The following is a 14,766-nucleotide window of genomic DNA, read 5'->3' as shown; positions in this document are numbered from 1 at the left end:
TGAATACATACTCGTTTTTTTTTTTTTTTTTTTATATTCATGCAGCTGCAGAGTCCGATTTAATTCAAGTTTACTTTTATAATGATTTTTCAATATATTATTGATTTCATTTGATTTGTTGTTAATGGTTCTGTAATGTCTTGTGGTTTACTCCTAAAATATCCATCCCCATATCTGAGTACACGAGAAAGTCTAGGGGAGACCACTCCTGATTTTTGAAAATAAAACGGCACTGATCAAGAGACTGACAATATCAACATATAAGATCAGCATATTGTTGCTGACCAATCACTTTTGGTTTGAAAATGTTGTTTAACAACGAAGTGATACAAACCTTGTAAAATTCCTGAGTTGGCCACATCTCTACTAAACTACACATAGGTAGGCAAAGAGAGTCTGCCAAGTGATGTAAAGCTAAACATACTACTGTGTTTTTGCATTATATTTATTAATTTATCTTTTTTGCTTCATATTATCTTAAGTTTTAAAATATCTGTCCCCATTTTTTCAATGTTTCTCTCTCTCTCTCTCAAATCAGATAGTTGAAATATCCTATTCTTTTTGTTCTTAACATCAGCCATATCATACATATCGCATACCAGGGATTTTTCCTGCCTTGCATCCAAACCTGCTTGGGTAGGCTTCAGGTTCCTGTGATCCTTCTCTGGATAAACAGGTTTAGATAATGTATATATTGTTCTTAATCTCAGATGCTGTCTCTGTCATTTTGTGCCCCCCTATACATCTATCACCTACTCTTGCTCTGCTCATTAAGGGTTTACTGTTCTTATGGTGGGCTATTCAAGTTTCACTGCCCCTAACCTTCACAATACATGCTTGTTTTTCTTTGTTTCTCTCATTCAAGCCTAACAGCCTTGTTCTAACTTAACCCCTGTGATTTTCATGGTCACACCTGTCAGAACACAGTGGAATCTCTTTTCTTATTTTTTTATATCTTTCCAGGCCTGCAGGTGCAAAATGCTGCCTATAAATTGTGTATGCTTGAGATGGAATCAGAGACCAATATGGCTGGTAGAAAATAACAAACCCAGTGTTTGAGATTTTTGAATGAAATATTGAAGGCATTCATCATAAGCACATTGTCATTGGAGCAGGATATGTGGTGTGCTGTAGACATTTAGAGTAAAAAAAATCCTCACACCTTAAAATTCACCTAAAGTTCATTACAAATTAGCCCATTCTGGGCAATGAAAGGAAAAGGAAAAAAATGCCAACAGTCAGCACAGATTTGTTCAGCACAAATGACATAGAAAATATTTTTAAAATTATAAAATTGTGTAAAATTGTTTATATTCAGTACCTGGTGTTGATTTTGCTTTTTATCAGATAAAAACAAAACCAAATATTAAACTGTGCCATATAGTGTAGTAAGCTTCCACTAACATTAAACTCATATCCATACCCGTTAAGTGTACAGTTCTGTCGTATTGTGAGACAAAAACTAAACTCCATAGTACTGTAGCTCTTTAACCATACTATAATTACTAAAACTAAAACTGAAACTAATATATATGAAAATAAAATATAAATGTCTTTGTAAAATAAAAACTAAACTAAAACTAAAAATACACGATGAAGGAAAACTAAACTGAATTTTCAAGTAAGGTCAGAAAAAATATAGAAATAAATACTAATATAAAAAGGCAAAACTATAATAACCTTGGAACATATCACCTCTCCATTTGATTGACACTGATGTTCTGATCAGTATTTAATTGTTTTCTAAGTTCAAATGCTGAATTAGTAGGATTTCAGTTCCAGCATCCTAGTATGTTTCTTATCATTGCTTATCCTGTACCGAACTTTTAAAAGAGAGTAAACACTTCTTCCTGTGGTTTTCAATGTGGCTCCTTTATATAATTATATAAAAAACTTTTTTTCCCTCTTTATTCTTTTCCTATTTTTTAAATGTTCCCTTTAGAACTATCTGCTTTCCTAATGCCAGCTCTGCTGTGATATTGTCAATTGATATGTGCAATACTGCAACATGTTTCAGTTCAATTTTTACTTTTGCACACTCTTTCTAATATGTAAATACCCCATTTGATTCGAATGCTCTTGCTGTTTGACGTCTTTTGATTTATGTAATAGAGAATTAATTGCCTTGTAATTTTTTGCTCTGTGAAAGATGCTATATACAGGAAAGTGAGAGACAAGTGAGGATGTCCTTTCTCATGTACTATAGGAAGATTTTTAGCTACAGACTGCAAGTTTGTGTCTCTACTCCATCTACAACTTATAGAACCGTTTATTTTATGCAACTTAATGTCACTATTTTTGTTTTCTTTTAGTTGGCAAATGATCCAAATATTATAATTGCAAAGATGGATGCCACAGCAAATGATATCCCTTCTAACTATGATGTTCAAGGGTAAGTTGTTTGCTTTGTCACATTTCAGTCCAATATCCCTAAACTTCTTTTTGATGATTAAAACTCTTTTCTGTGATATTTATAGTACCTTTCAACACATTGTTTTATTGTCTTATTTTTTTTTATATGTAAGCTGCTTAAGGTACAAGGTAAAATGGTGATGCCATGACTACTGCTCATGCTCCACGGTTCCATAATTCTGAAACAAGTATTTAGCCCAATCACTGTACAGTTTTTGCATTTGCCATTACCATGTGGATTTTCCCTTGCACTCCCATTGTTTTCAACATCCGAAATATATGCATTTTAGGTTATTTGCCAACTCCAGATTTAGTGCTCATGAATCTGTACATCCGATCTAGGACTGGTTTCTGTCTTGCATGTGTCACTGCCAACAGCAGGCACCGGCTCCATGTGACTCAGTATTGGAAAAAGTAAACCTACAAAATGAATGAATGGTTAGTATACAAATGGAGACAACATGTGAAATCTGGTCTTACTGTTAAAACCGCATATCTTGCGGTCACCAAGGTGTCCTTTGTAGAAAATATTGGTCTTTGGTTCAGTGTTTTATTTTGTAGATCTAATTTCAAGACTGATTTATAAGTGAGTATATATGGTAATGGTTTTAATTTGTAATTTTATTGATTTGTTTACACTCTTTTTTCCTTTTTTTTTTTCTTTAACTTTTTTATGCCTGAGGGGCAGCAAAATATACTTTCTTGCATATTTTAATTGATCATTACTGTTAAAATGTCTTAAGTGTTTATTATACTAAGGAGTTAATTTTAGTAACATTTTCTGTTTCAAATACAATCCACAGCATATAAACATTTGTTTTAGAAACTGCCCCATTTATAGTAAAGTTTTACATTAAAGTGACCCATTTTATTATTTTACAATATAATAAACAGAGACATAGGCATAACCATGAATCTCAATTCTTCTTGACCAAATGTAGCAGTCAGTAGTCATGCAACACTTTTAAAGCTTTTTTTTATACCTTTTTGTAATAAATTATACCTGTGTTTCTGTTACAGTTCAAAATGTGTATATGTAATATGACTTTAACTTCAGATAAGGACACTCACAAATTGGCCAAGAGTGTAGAAGGCTTGTTTTTGTTACAACTGAATATTAGCCTCCAGATTTTGGATGTTTTAATTTAGTAGCTTGCTTCTTGTGGACTTGTACAATGATAAAATCTAACAATTTGTCTCTTGTAGTATATAGTATGTGAAAGTAGAGAGGTTTCATGGTTAAAGCTGATGCATTATTAATCACAATGTTATTACTGTTTTGTCTTAATTAAAAATTAAACATTTGTCCCTACAGATTATGCAGTGTTTGATTTCAATAAACTGAAATGTGATTTAAAATTTTCCAATCTGTTTTTAAACCTGCTAACTCCAAAACAGTCTCATGTGATGGCCTGAGCCTAACTTGGCAACATTTGGTTGCAGAAACCAACTCTGGGCATGATGCCAGTCCATTACTAGCATATATTTCCATTCTAAAATCATACTGAGTATTTTAAAATAATGTTAATTGTGAAGGGGATCTACAGGTAAAAGCTGTGCCTAATGATAAAAAAATGGGGAATCTAAGTCGAATTCAGAAAAACATACTTTCTGGAGAAGCAGCGCATCATAAACACCAGGGGCCTCATGCATAACATTGTGCATAGAATTCACACTAAAACATGGCATACAGACAAAAGCGGAAATTTGTGTACACACAAAAAAATCCAGATGCATAAATCTGTGCATAAGGCAACTTTTGCGCTCTTCCGCTCCATAATTCCTGGTTAGCATTAAAATTTAATATACGTGCACGCGCCTGTCGTTTCGCCCCGTCTCCTCCCAGAATTATGCCTCTTTGAATATGCTAATCAATATAAATAGCCCTTAAGTTCAGCATTCTTTGAGAAGACAATGGCAAAAGCACGGGGGAAAATAGAAGAATTTCAGCGAATACCAAGTTGAGGAAAGGAAAAACATACTATTTGTTTGTTTTAAACAGTGGTATAAACAACAAAAGGAAGTTGATCAAGTGACAAAGTGTCAGAGAAACTCAAAAGCTCAAGTTCACAAAGACGCACAGTGCCTGAAATAAAAAAAGAAGTTGTCAGATATCAAAGTCGCAGTGAAAAGGCGAATCATAACCCACCGTCTTAGTGTCATATGGAAGCTTATTAGGGTACAGAGAAAAGAAAAAAGAAATAGGGGCAATGTGGGGGAAAAAAAAGCTCAAAATGTCAACTTTAATCTTGAACTTTCCACTTTAATCATGTAGTTTATTTTGTCATTAAAGTAGAACGTCATAAACTTCATCTTAAAATCATTTAATTTACTAGTTTCTCAAATCCCATCATAACTAAAGTAGCACATAGAAGAACGCATACAAAACACAAAGCATTCAATGTGCTGTGTGTGTGAATCACTACGTGCTTCTTAAACGGTGTAAGTAGATGGACCATTGGTGGCACTATTGCCCACCTTTTTCCCAACAGACAGTACGCAGGACATAGGGTAAAATCACCAAGAAGTTGATTTTTAATTATTTTCTTAAATAAAGTGCACAAAGCACCACAACCTCCACAACAAATCAATAATCACAAATATAATACTACAATTCTCTTCTCCCAGAAGCTCTGTCAAACTCCCTCCCAACTCTGGCTCAGCTTGCTGGGTCTCCCCTTGTCCTTTATATAATTCTTGACCCGGAAATGATTCTCCTCTTCTGTTCACGTGACTTGTCAGCACTTCCGAGTCAGATGAAGAATTACATTTTTCTTCAGCCCGGAATTACTTCTGTTCTTCCATCCCCGTGACTTGAGTACTTGAGCTACAGGGAAAATAAAAATCCCCCCGTCCCCCTGCAGCATCATATGATTGCACCCAGAAGGGCTGTAAAGCCGAGCTCCATCTCTCATCGTGCCCTGCGGGAATCCAAGGCACCTCCATGCTGCAAGGAAGACGCCATCTAGCGTCTTGGATGTGTTGGCCGGGATGAGCTGCCAGCTGTCCATCACAACAGGCTTTCTCTTCCTCCGACAGGACACAGAATACATTGCATTCATGATATCATGGCTTGCTGAACAATTTAGATACTAAGATGTATACCTGATATCATTTTCGTGGTGAAAGAAATTAAAGCATGTTTTAAATGTGGGAACATGGTGGCGCAGTGATAGTGACAAACTGGTGCCCCATCCAGAGATTGTTCCTGCTTCCCGCAAGATGCTTGCTGCGTCATGTCTGACCTTTGATGAAACAGTTTATTGCAGCAGTACTGTCTCTCTCAAACGTACTAACCCCCAATTTCTATGTGTTCTTTTTCTTTCTCCAAGTAACTAATCGCCACACAATCAGTTCTGTATTAGACGTAAAGCCATCTGTAAGCTGAGAATGCTGTTTCTTCAAAATTTTTGACGAACATTTAAATATCTTCGTAGTACATGTTTAATTATTCTATCCATCTATCTATCCGGGGTTGCACCAGTTTCATCAAGCATACAGCGCAAGGCAGGAACAATCCCTGAATTAGGCCCCAGCTCGTCGCTAGCGTTGCGACACTGTGTCCACACATGTTTAATTATTTATAATATAGATTATTTAAATTGTTAAAATTTTATCTGCATACTGTAATAAACATACTGCATTTCCTCTTAAAAATTATATCGTCATCATATGTAAATACATGCCTTATAAAGTGGCTCTGTATTGACTGATTGAGTGCGTTTATAGTTCTTGGGATGAAACTGTTTCTGAACCGCGAGGTCCCTACAGGAAAGGCTCTGAAGCATTTGCTGTTTGGGAGAAGTACAAACCGACTGTGTGCATGGCTGATGCAGCGTGTGCTAGATGCTGTATACCAATAATTCTGTTTCCGATCAGCTGCTGTAGAGCTGTGATTCCACACTCCGATACAGTGGGATAAATACTCTGAGTGGTGCAGTGAGAGTAACAACGCTAAAGCAGCTATGGTATTTAGAATAGTTTGGCCATTCCGTGGACCATTATATTATTACCGGTTAATTACAATCAGATGCCTTAAAATAATAACCAATATGTAGTTAATTTCAGTGTATTTGATAAAGCCGCATCGGGGATGTGGATCTAAAAAAGAAAGGGAAACCACACTGGAACAATAACATTGCTATTGTGTACGCCATAGATTGAACTAGCGTGAAAATGTGTGTGGCTTTACACCAAGTTTAGTTTTTAGACATCATGATGTGAGCATGGAAATGGGCATACGCAACATTTTTGCCCCAGAAGACTGAAAGAGTTGCGTCTTTAGAGAAGATTCAAAGAAAGGTAGAAAGCTGACATAATAGAATTGTTTAAAAATGTCAAGATGATAAGAAAGATAGAAAAAGCTGCTGACTTTAAAATTAGTTTTTCAACAAGACAATAGGGGCACAAAATAAAGGCGATTAAGTTCAAATTTCACAAACTTTAGTAGTAGTACAGTAGTGTGTTATACAGTGTTAGCCATTATGGAAGCAAATAGAACTTTTAAGAAATATTCCTCCACAGAACACTATATATGTACAGTAAGTCACCATAGAGTGTAATTGATAGATGGAAGAAGTTCAGGTAATATTTTGGAGGACTGAGCAAATTGGAGATTTTGAAATACAGTATATAGGTCTTGTCAAAACTAGTCCTATATTCAAAATATAATTTTAATATCACATCTTTACAAATGCAAAACTTTTAAGAAAGAATTTCTAAGATATGTTTACAACTTACTGAATTCTTAAAATGAAACATAGATTTCTCCAAATTATATGTGCATCTTAATTTTTGACAAAGTGATAGTTTGAAGTATGATTTAGTAAAGAACTTGGGAAGAACATACTAAGATAATGGTGATTTAGTGAAGAACATACTAAGATAATGGTATTACTGCAGAAAAACGCAGTATGATATCTGACTACTCTATATATTTCATTTCCAGATTTCCAACCATCTATTTTGCTACAAAAGGCAACAAAGAGTCCCCAAAAAGATATGAGGTGAATATTTGTATATATTTGTGTTAAATTACAATTAGTCTTTTTTTTAATACCCACTTTTATGTCGCCTCTCTATACATGTGTGCTTTTAGGGATATATGAAGTACAGTACAGGTCAAAAGTTTGGACACACCTCCTTGTTCAATGCGTTTTCTTTATTTTCATGACCATTTAAAGTGGTAGATTCTCACTGAGGGCATCAAAACTATGAATGAACTCATGTGGAGTTATGTACTTAACAAAAAAAGGTGAAATAACTGAAAACATGTTTTATATTCAAGTTTCTTCAAAATAGCCACCCTTTGCTCTGATTACTGCTTTGCACACTCTTGGCATTCTCTCGATGAGCTTCAACAGGTAGTCCACCTGAAATGGTTTTCACTTCACAGGTGTGCCTTATCAGGGTTATTTAGATAGATAGATAGATACTTTAGTGGGTCCACCTGAAATGGTTTTCACTTCACAGGTGTGCCTTATCAGGGTTATTTAGATAGATAGATAGATAGATAGATACTTTAGTGGAATTTCTTGCTTTATCAATAGGGTTGGGACCAGCAGTTGTGTTGTGCAGAAGTCAGGTTAGTTGGACGATCATTTATTTTTCAACAGGACAATGACACCAAACACACCTCCAGGCTGTGTAAGGGCTATTTGACCAAGAAGGAGAGTGATGGAGTGCTGTAAATGGTCATGAAAATAAAGAAGTGTGTCCAAACTTTTGGCCTGTACTGTATATATTTTTATTTCTGTATGGAATCTTATAAAAAATTTTGATTTCAAAGAATCTTTGTAGTAATTTTTTTTGTTTTTGTTTACTTTTAAACTTATTTTGCTAAATGTAATTTATTCCTGTTTTATTTACAGGGTGGACGGGAAGTCAGTGACTTCATTAATTTTTTGAAAAGTGAAGCATCCACCAGTCCAGTGATTTCTCCAATAAAGGAAGACCTTTAAAGGCCTGAAAAATGACTTTAATGTGTCATCTGTCAATTTTTAGGCTCTGGTGGGGAACTTCATCTGACTGGATTATGGACATTATGCATTTCTCAAGATTCTCTTGCCTAAGGAAAACAAAAACTTTGATTTACAAAAAATATATATGTATAATTTAAAGAAGGGCCTAATGGTTTCTTAGTTGCTATATTTGACTGTGTGGTCCAGAAACAATAACATGAATTGCATTGAACCTTAACAAGATATTGGCTCAGATGTCTTTGTAGGATCGAGTGTTTTTTTTTTTTGTACCGGTATTTTAATTTAATTCAGTGTGAAATCTGTGAGAGTTGCATGACAAGGTAAACATAAGTTGTGAGGCTACTGGGGGCGTGTTTTGGGAGGCATTTTTCATCAAGGTACTGATGGAGATAAGCATGTTTGGGTGACATATGCAATAGGACTTGATGTTTGTGTGTTGATGATGAATAAAACACCACTCTAAAGAATCTTTTTATTTTTCTCTATTTTCCTTCAGTTTTCAACAAGTAAAAAGGAAAATGTCCTACAGCAATGATATTCCCTATAATGCACATCCTGTCAATGTACGGCCCATTAATGATTGGCCAGCTTGGCTCCTAGAATACCCTGTGTAGAAAGGCCACGGGGTTGTTTTTTTACTTAATTTATTCACTGTTGAAAATAATATCCATGCATAACAAATGCATTATGCAAATACATGGTGGAATCTTTTTATCTAAATGACTGAAAAACAGAATACATTGGTGGAGATTTTTGCCTACTTTTTTTAAGATGATGTTTCTTGGGAAAGAATGGCTGTTTACAGATATACTGTAATATGATTGCACTGAAATATCTAATTCTGTAGTAGTAGTTTGATTTAAATTGCTCTTTCATAGACATTTTTTGTTATAAATTATCAGGATTAATTTATGGCTGCTGTTTTATTCAATGTATGGCATGGGCTTGCTTATATACAGTATGCAATTAGTATTGACGAGGGAGTAAAATGATCAGGTGTGTGTGAATCTCAGAAAAGTAGAGTCATCAGTTCCTTTCTTATTGCTCAGCATATTTCTTACCTGCTATTTTCCTTTTGCCCCAGAATAAGGTTGCACGAGAATTCTATAAACGTGGCCAGGTTGCTGTTAAGCAAAATTTATATAGTCTATTGAAAAAGCCTAAATTAAGGACTATAGTTTTATACTTATTCAGTACTCCAAAGCTTAAAGGAACAATATAAATCAAATAGACTTGCTGTGCATTTCAATGGTAACTTGCACTGCAAATAAAATGAAATGCTACTCTCTAATTCTCAATAGTTTTGAGGTGAATGATTGTCGCGCCACCTCCAAGTAACAGTACTGAAGCTCTATACATAAACAGTTGGACTCATGCATATTTATTTTTAACTCTGGTTTCAATTGTTCTTGACTTCTTCGTATTTAGTTAATATTAATTTCATGTTTGGTTGTAAAAATGTCTTTCTGTTGAAAATAAAAAGAAATGCAAAATGTCCATTTAAAACCGATCTAAAAATATGTACTAAAAGTGATTGTGTGTGTATGTGTTTTAAATCTGATATACAGAAAATTGTGTATGAGTTATATCAATGGCATCAAATCATTGTAGTTACGTATCATCTGCCTTTTGTTATCCCCTGCCTACCTCTTTCTGTGTCTAACAGTGAGAAACAACAACATTTATGTTTTACTGTTACACTTAAGCCCTTTAGTTTCCAACATCTTGTAAACCTATCCCAAATCAATCTGAAATTTTTGTCTTCCATAACTGAAGAGTCCTGCTATCTATACTTTTTTTTTTCTTTTCTTTGAGATCAAATTTCTATTGGAGATCTATAATATGAGGAAGAATTGTCATCATTAAAAATAATCGACAAAGAGCAATATTAACAGAGAGAATACAGGACAGGCAGCAATGAATTGGGGACAATTCCAGACATACAGTATGAAGAAAAGTACCAGGAGGAATCCAAGTTACAAGATAGGATCTGCTGCCAAATATATAACAAAGTTTAGAGGTGATGAGGTAAAGGTGATGAACAAATTAAACATTGAAAATTTGCGTTTTAGAATCAACAGAAATGTTACGTGTAGCTTTCTATTAGATTCATAATTGCCATTCTAGAATCAAATGACAATGGAAGAAAGAATCTTCATGAAAGGGAATGCCTTGACACTCCCAGCAATGTGACAGTAACTAGATTAAATAGTGCCCTGCAGAAAAAGAGATGTTAATGCCCAAATATTTAATTAGTTAATCAAGGGAACATACAACAGAAAAAAACAACTGATTGTATAGGACATTTAACAGAAGGAAAGCAAATTTTGACCAATTAATTTTATAGCAAGATGATGTCTCAAATAGTCCAAGGTTATTAAATTAAGGATTTGAGGGATATCAGAAAGAACATTATCAAGAAAAAGAATATAAAGAAATTCTATGATAGGAGCCTTGAGGTGTAATAGGGGTTATCGAATGAAGACTACAAAGTGATCAGAAGAGGTGAAAAAGAAAGGAAGGAGTTGGTGCACAGCCCTGTTTGGCAACTCCTGTTTGAATTTGATAGAGCTGAGAAATGGTTAAGTTGGTGAGATGGATCCTTAATTAATTAGACAAATTAATATAGCTCTCTCCAAAACCCATATGGTGTTCAACTTTATAGAGAAAAGAGGGGGCTACATCTGTATCATTTAGATGGTGACAAATGTTACCTGCTGCTTTGTGACAGTGGATAAAACCAGTCTAATCCTTGTGAATTAATTTGTGTCAGAATTCATCAGGAAGATCACATAATACAACAGTCAGGTGACTTCTTGCCTTGTTTTAAAGATGAGGGTAACAAGGGAAAATTAGCACACTCCCCCAATACCCTAAGAACACACCAGGACCAATTTAGTATTGCCAGTTCAGCTCACCTGGATCTCTTTGGACACTCCATCTGCATGCTAAATAATAATGAAAACAAAAGAATCAAGACTTTATAATGAAAAGGAAAAAGAAGCAATGTAGCAGAGGAGTAAAATACGTAGGATATGTAAAAGAACATTTCATAAGTAGATTATATTAGAGCATAGCTCACTAAACACAGAGACCACAGTTATGCACTGAATATCATTGATTGATATTCATGGCTACTTAAAACTACATTTTATTGCTTGGTCCCTTATTTTTTAATCCTACCACATTTCAGTGAGTTCACCAATATAATAGAACCTTAACCAGTGTGAAGTGGTCTACAGTTGTCTCATTAGGAACTACAAAAGGACATCACATACCTCATGCATAATCACCAGTTAAATGGTACATTTTCCAAGTTAGCCAGTTGTCCCCACATATTTTCCTTCGATCAGCACAGTCCTTGCCATCCTATTATTTTCATATATTTTGACATCACCTCCAACCATGTCTTCTTTAGCCTCCATCTCAGTGCACCTCATCACTCCGTCATTCTCTGCCCATTGCTAGACATGGCCATGGTTTCTCCTCAACACCATACTTCCTGGCATTATTTTTCCCCTCTTTTTTTTTTGCTTTGCTTCATGCTCTGCTTTCATCAGTCAAATCAGAGCATACAGCTCCTCACATAGCTTTCTTAAAATTCATCCTTCAGTGTTAACAGACTCTGACTCATTTAGAAATCAGAATAGAAGACAGATCCCAGAATTTCTTTCATGCACCTCTCATTCTGGGTATCACTGCTGCACCCACACCTCAGTCTGCACTCAACATCACTAACTAGCAGAATCCCCACCCTTTTTAAAACAACACTTTTGCCAATATCTACTACATCAGCATCCTGCACACCGCTTATATTTTCCACAAACAAAGGTTACATTGCCAACTTTGCATTATCATTCACACCACTACATCTTTGCATTTATTTCTTTATGGGCCTCACCAGTTTGTACGTTTGCTTCATATGCACCAACTTTAAGTAGAATATTGGGTTGCCATTTGTATAATGCTTCCTGGTTTCTAGGCATGCAATGCACATATGTGACCTATAACATCATGGTGACCAAGTTGTAAAAGATGGCTGCACACATTAAGCAGTGAACAAATACATTTGTAACAATATAAAGGAAAGTCTTTGAAATAACTTTGTTTAATTTGACAATCTCTTGTCAAAATGTATTTTGACTTTGGCTATATTTGACTACCCTTTTGTAGTGTCCCCTAAAATTTCTGATAGTTGGTTTAATTAAAGTCAGGACTTAAAATAGAGATGTTCATGACAATGATTTAATTTCTTTGCTTGTAAACTAATAATATGTTATCAATTGCCTCAAAAAGTACACTGCATATGTGTAAAGGTTTTTACATAAACCTACCCAAAATGAAGGTAACTAAATTGAAAAGATTCTGCCTAATGATGTAATGATAATCTTCATTGTCATCAACTGTCATCAAATCTTACTCAATTAATTCCTTAACTACAAAGTACCAGCAGAGACTACACTTTTTGAGGTGAATGAAGCAAGCAAGCCTCCCTACTCTCATTCTCATCACATTTTAGAGAACAACCATTGAGATTGTTCTGACCAGCTGCATTATAGTCTGGTATGGAAACTGTAGCATGTCCAGCCACAGAAGACTGTAGAGAATAATAAGGTCAGCAGAAAATATTATCGGGGTGCCACTCCCTTCTCTGGAAGACACATTCTCCAAACGCTGTGTACATAAGGCCTGCTGTATTGTGCAAGACCCTTCTCACCCCACTCACGGATTCTTCATTCTTTTGCCATCTGGAAAAACATACTACAGCATCAGAGACATATCTCTCACGTTATATGATAGCTTCTTCTCCCAGGCTGCCAGACTACTTAACACAATGCAGCCCCCATGATCTTTAACCCAACCCTAACATCTTAGATCACAATCTCACCCACCAGTTTATGCAGAAGTCAATTTATAATGTCAAAAGATAATTCACTGCACTCATCTATGGAATATGCATTTTAATGGGTTCCTGTGTAATTCTGGTTGTTAATTGCATTGGCAAATAGCCTATTTAAATAATTTGTTGTATTCCCCAATTTGCACTATGTGTACACTGTGAACCTGAGCTTCATCGTTTTTTCCTTCTGTATACTTGATTCTCATTTCAACCATATACAAGCTGACTTTGATTAGAATGCTGGAAATTTGGGAGTGTAAATGGAGATCAATTAAACTGTATTTTAATAGTCTACATGGACTGAAAGTATCAACCTTTACAAGAAAGCTGTTTTCAAGGCACACACTAATTAAATTTGATTCCTTTTAAATGATTTCTGCATATAACCTTTCACAAAGCACAAGAATTTGATTCCTGCTAAAGATCAACAAACAAAAATATAACAGTTACTGGGTCTCATTTGGAACAATAGCTGACCTGACTAGAACTCTCATACTGGTCCACTTAATATTAGTATCATTAAATTACACAAGACTGCATACAAGTCAGCTGGGCAGAATTTACACAACATAGTAATACATCATCCCTCTCCACATCAGTAAATTTAAATGAATGACAAATTAGGAAAATTAACTTAGATGTCTAGAGTGAAAACTATTATTTATTCATTGGACCAAATTTCTTTTAGGAGAAATTCCCTTGTAGCAGTTGTATGGCCAGTAATGTTCATCAAATATACTGTACACTAAATATTTTTATTAAAAGCATTGCTATTTCAAAACAGTAATTTTTACAACTTTGTCAAAGGACATTATAATTAGTTTTTCCTTTTAGTGTTTTACAAAAAAAGCTGTAAACTTGCAACTAAAAATGTAACTTTTGAAAGGAGTCTTTGGTCTGGCTTCCACTTCAGAAACAGCCTTACCTTATGTTGTAAATTTAAAAAATTCCTTTGATATGGGTAATATAATCATTAGCATACTTAGTTGTGAATGCAGATATTAATATTATTTCTTTTAATATTTTACTACAAACCCTTGACAGTTTAATTGGTTTACTTAATGCTTATCAAATTGTTTTCGATAAACATGAAAATCTAAATACAGTACTCTCTAATTTCTGTCTCCAGTTATACATGGTGCCCCTCAAGGTGCAGAGACTAATCAATTTTTTTCTAATATTGTCTGTGACACCCGGTTTGATTTTGCATATGTGTGGAAGGTTACTAGTAAATTCAATTTTAAAGTATTTTACGAAATTACAAAATTTATATCGGAGATGTCGTGAATAAACAGCCTACAACTCCCATAGGCTTTGCGATCGCCACGTGAAAAACGGTCACTTTATTCAACAAGGCGTTTCTCTCAATAGCGCCTCATAAAGAACAGTTTTATTCACCGAGTTATTTAAGTTCATGTACAGTTTTCTGATCAAATAATTTTATATCTAATACTAAAAACATCACTAACTAAA

The 14,766-nt window shown here is 34.7% G+C and overlaps 1 protein-coding gene across 1 annotated transcript in view; it reads left to right on the top strand.

The window, feature by feature from the left end:
* pdia7 (protein disulfide isomerase family A, member 7) overlaps positions 1-9,888 on the top strand; it is a 61,765-nt gene extending 51,877 nt beyond the window's left edge. Inside the window, exons 11-13 of the mRNA XM_039766937.1 lie at positions 2,313-2,392; positions 7,361-7,418; positions 8,283-9,888. Coding sequence (XP_039622871.1) covers positions 2,313-2,392; positions 7,361-7,418; positions 8,283-8,372 — 228 coding nt within the window. The 3' untranslated portion in view covers positions 8,373-9,888. The remainder of the gene's footprint in view (positions 1-2,312; positions 2,393-7,360; positions 7,419-8,282) is intronic.
* Positions 9,889-14,766: the final 4,878 nt, after the last annotated feature.

This window comes from Polypterus senegalus, chromosome 1 (assembly GCF_016835505.1).
Source record: "Polypterus senegalus isolate Bchr_013 chromosome 1, ASM1683550v1, whole genome shotgun sequence".
Taxonomy (NCBI): Eukaryota; Metazoa; Chordata; class Cladistia; order Polypteriformes; family Polypteridae; genus Polypterus; species Polypterus senegalus.
This window is presented reverse-complemented; position numbering and strand designations above follow the sequence as displayed.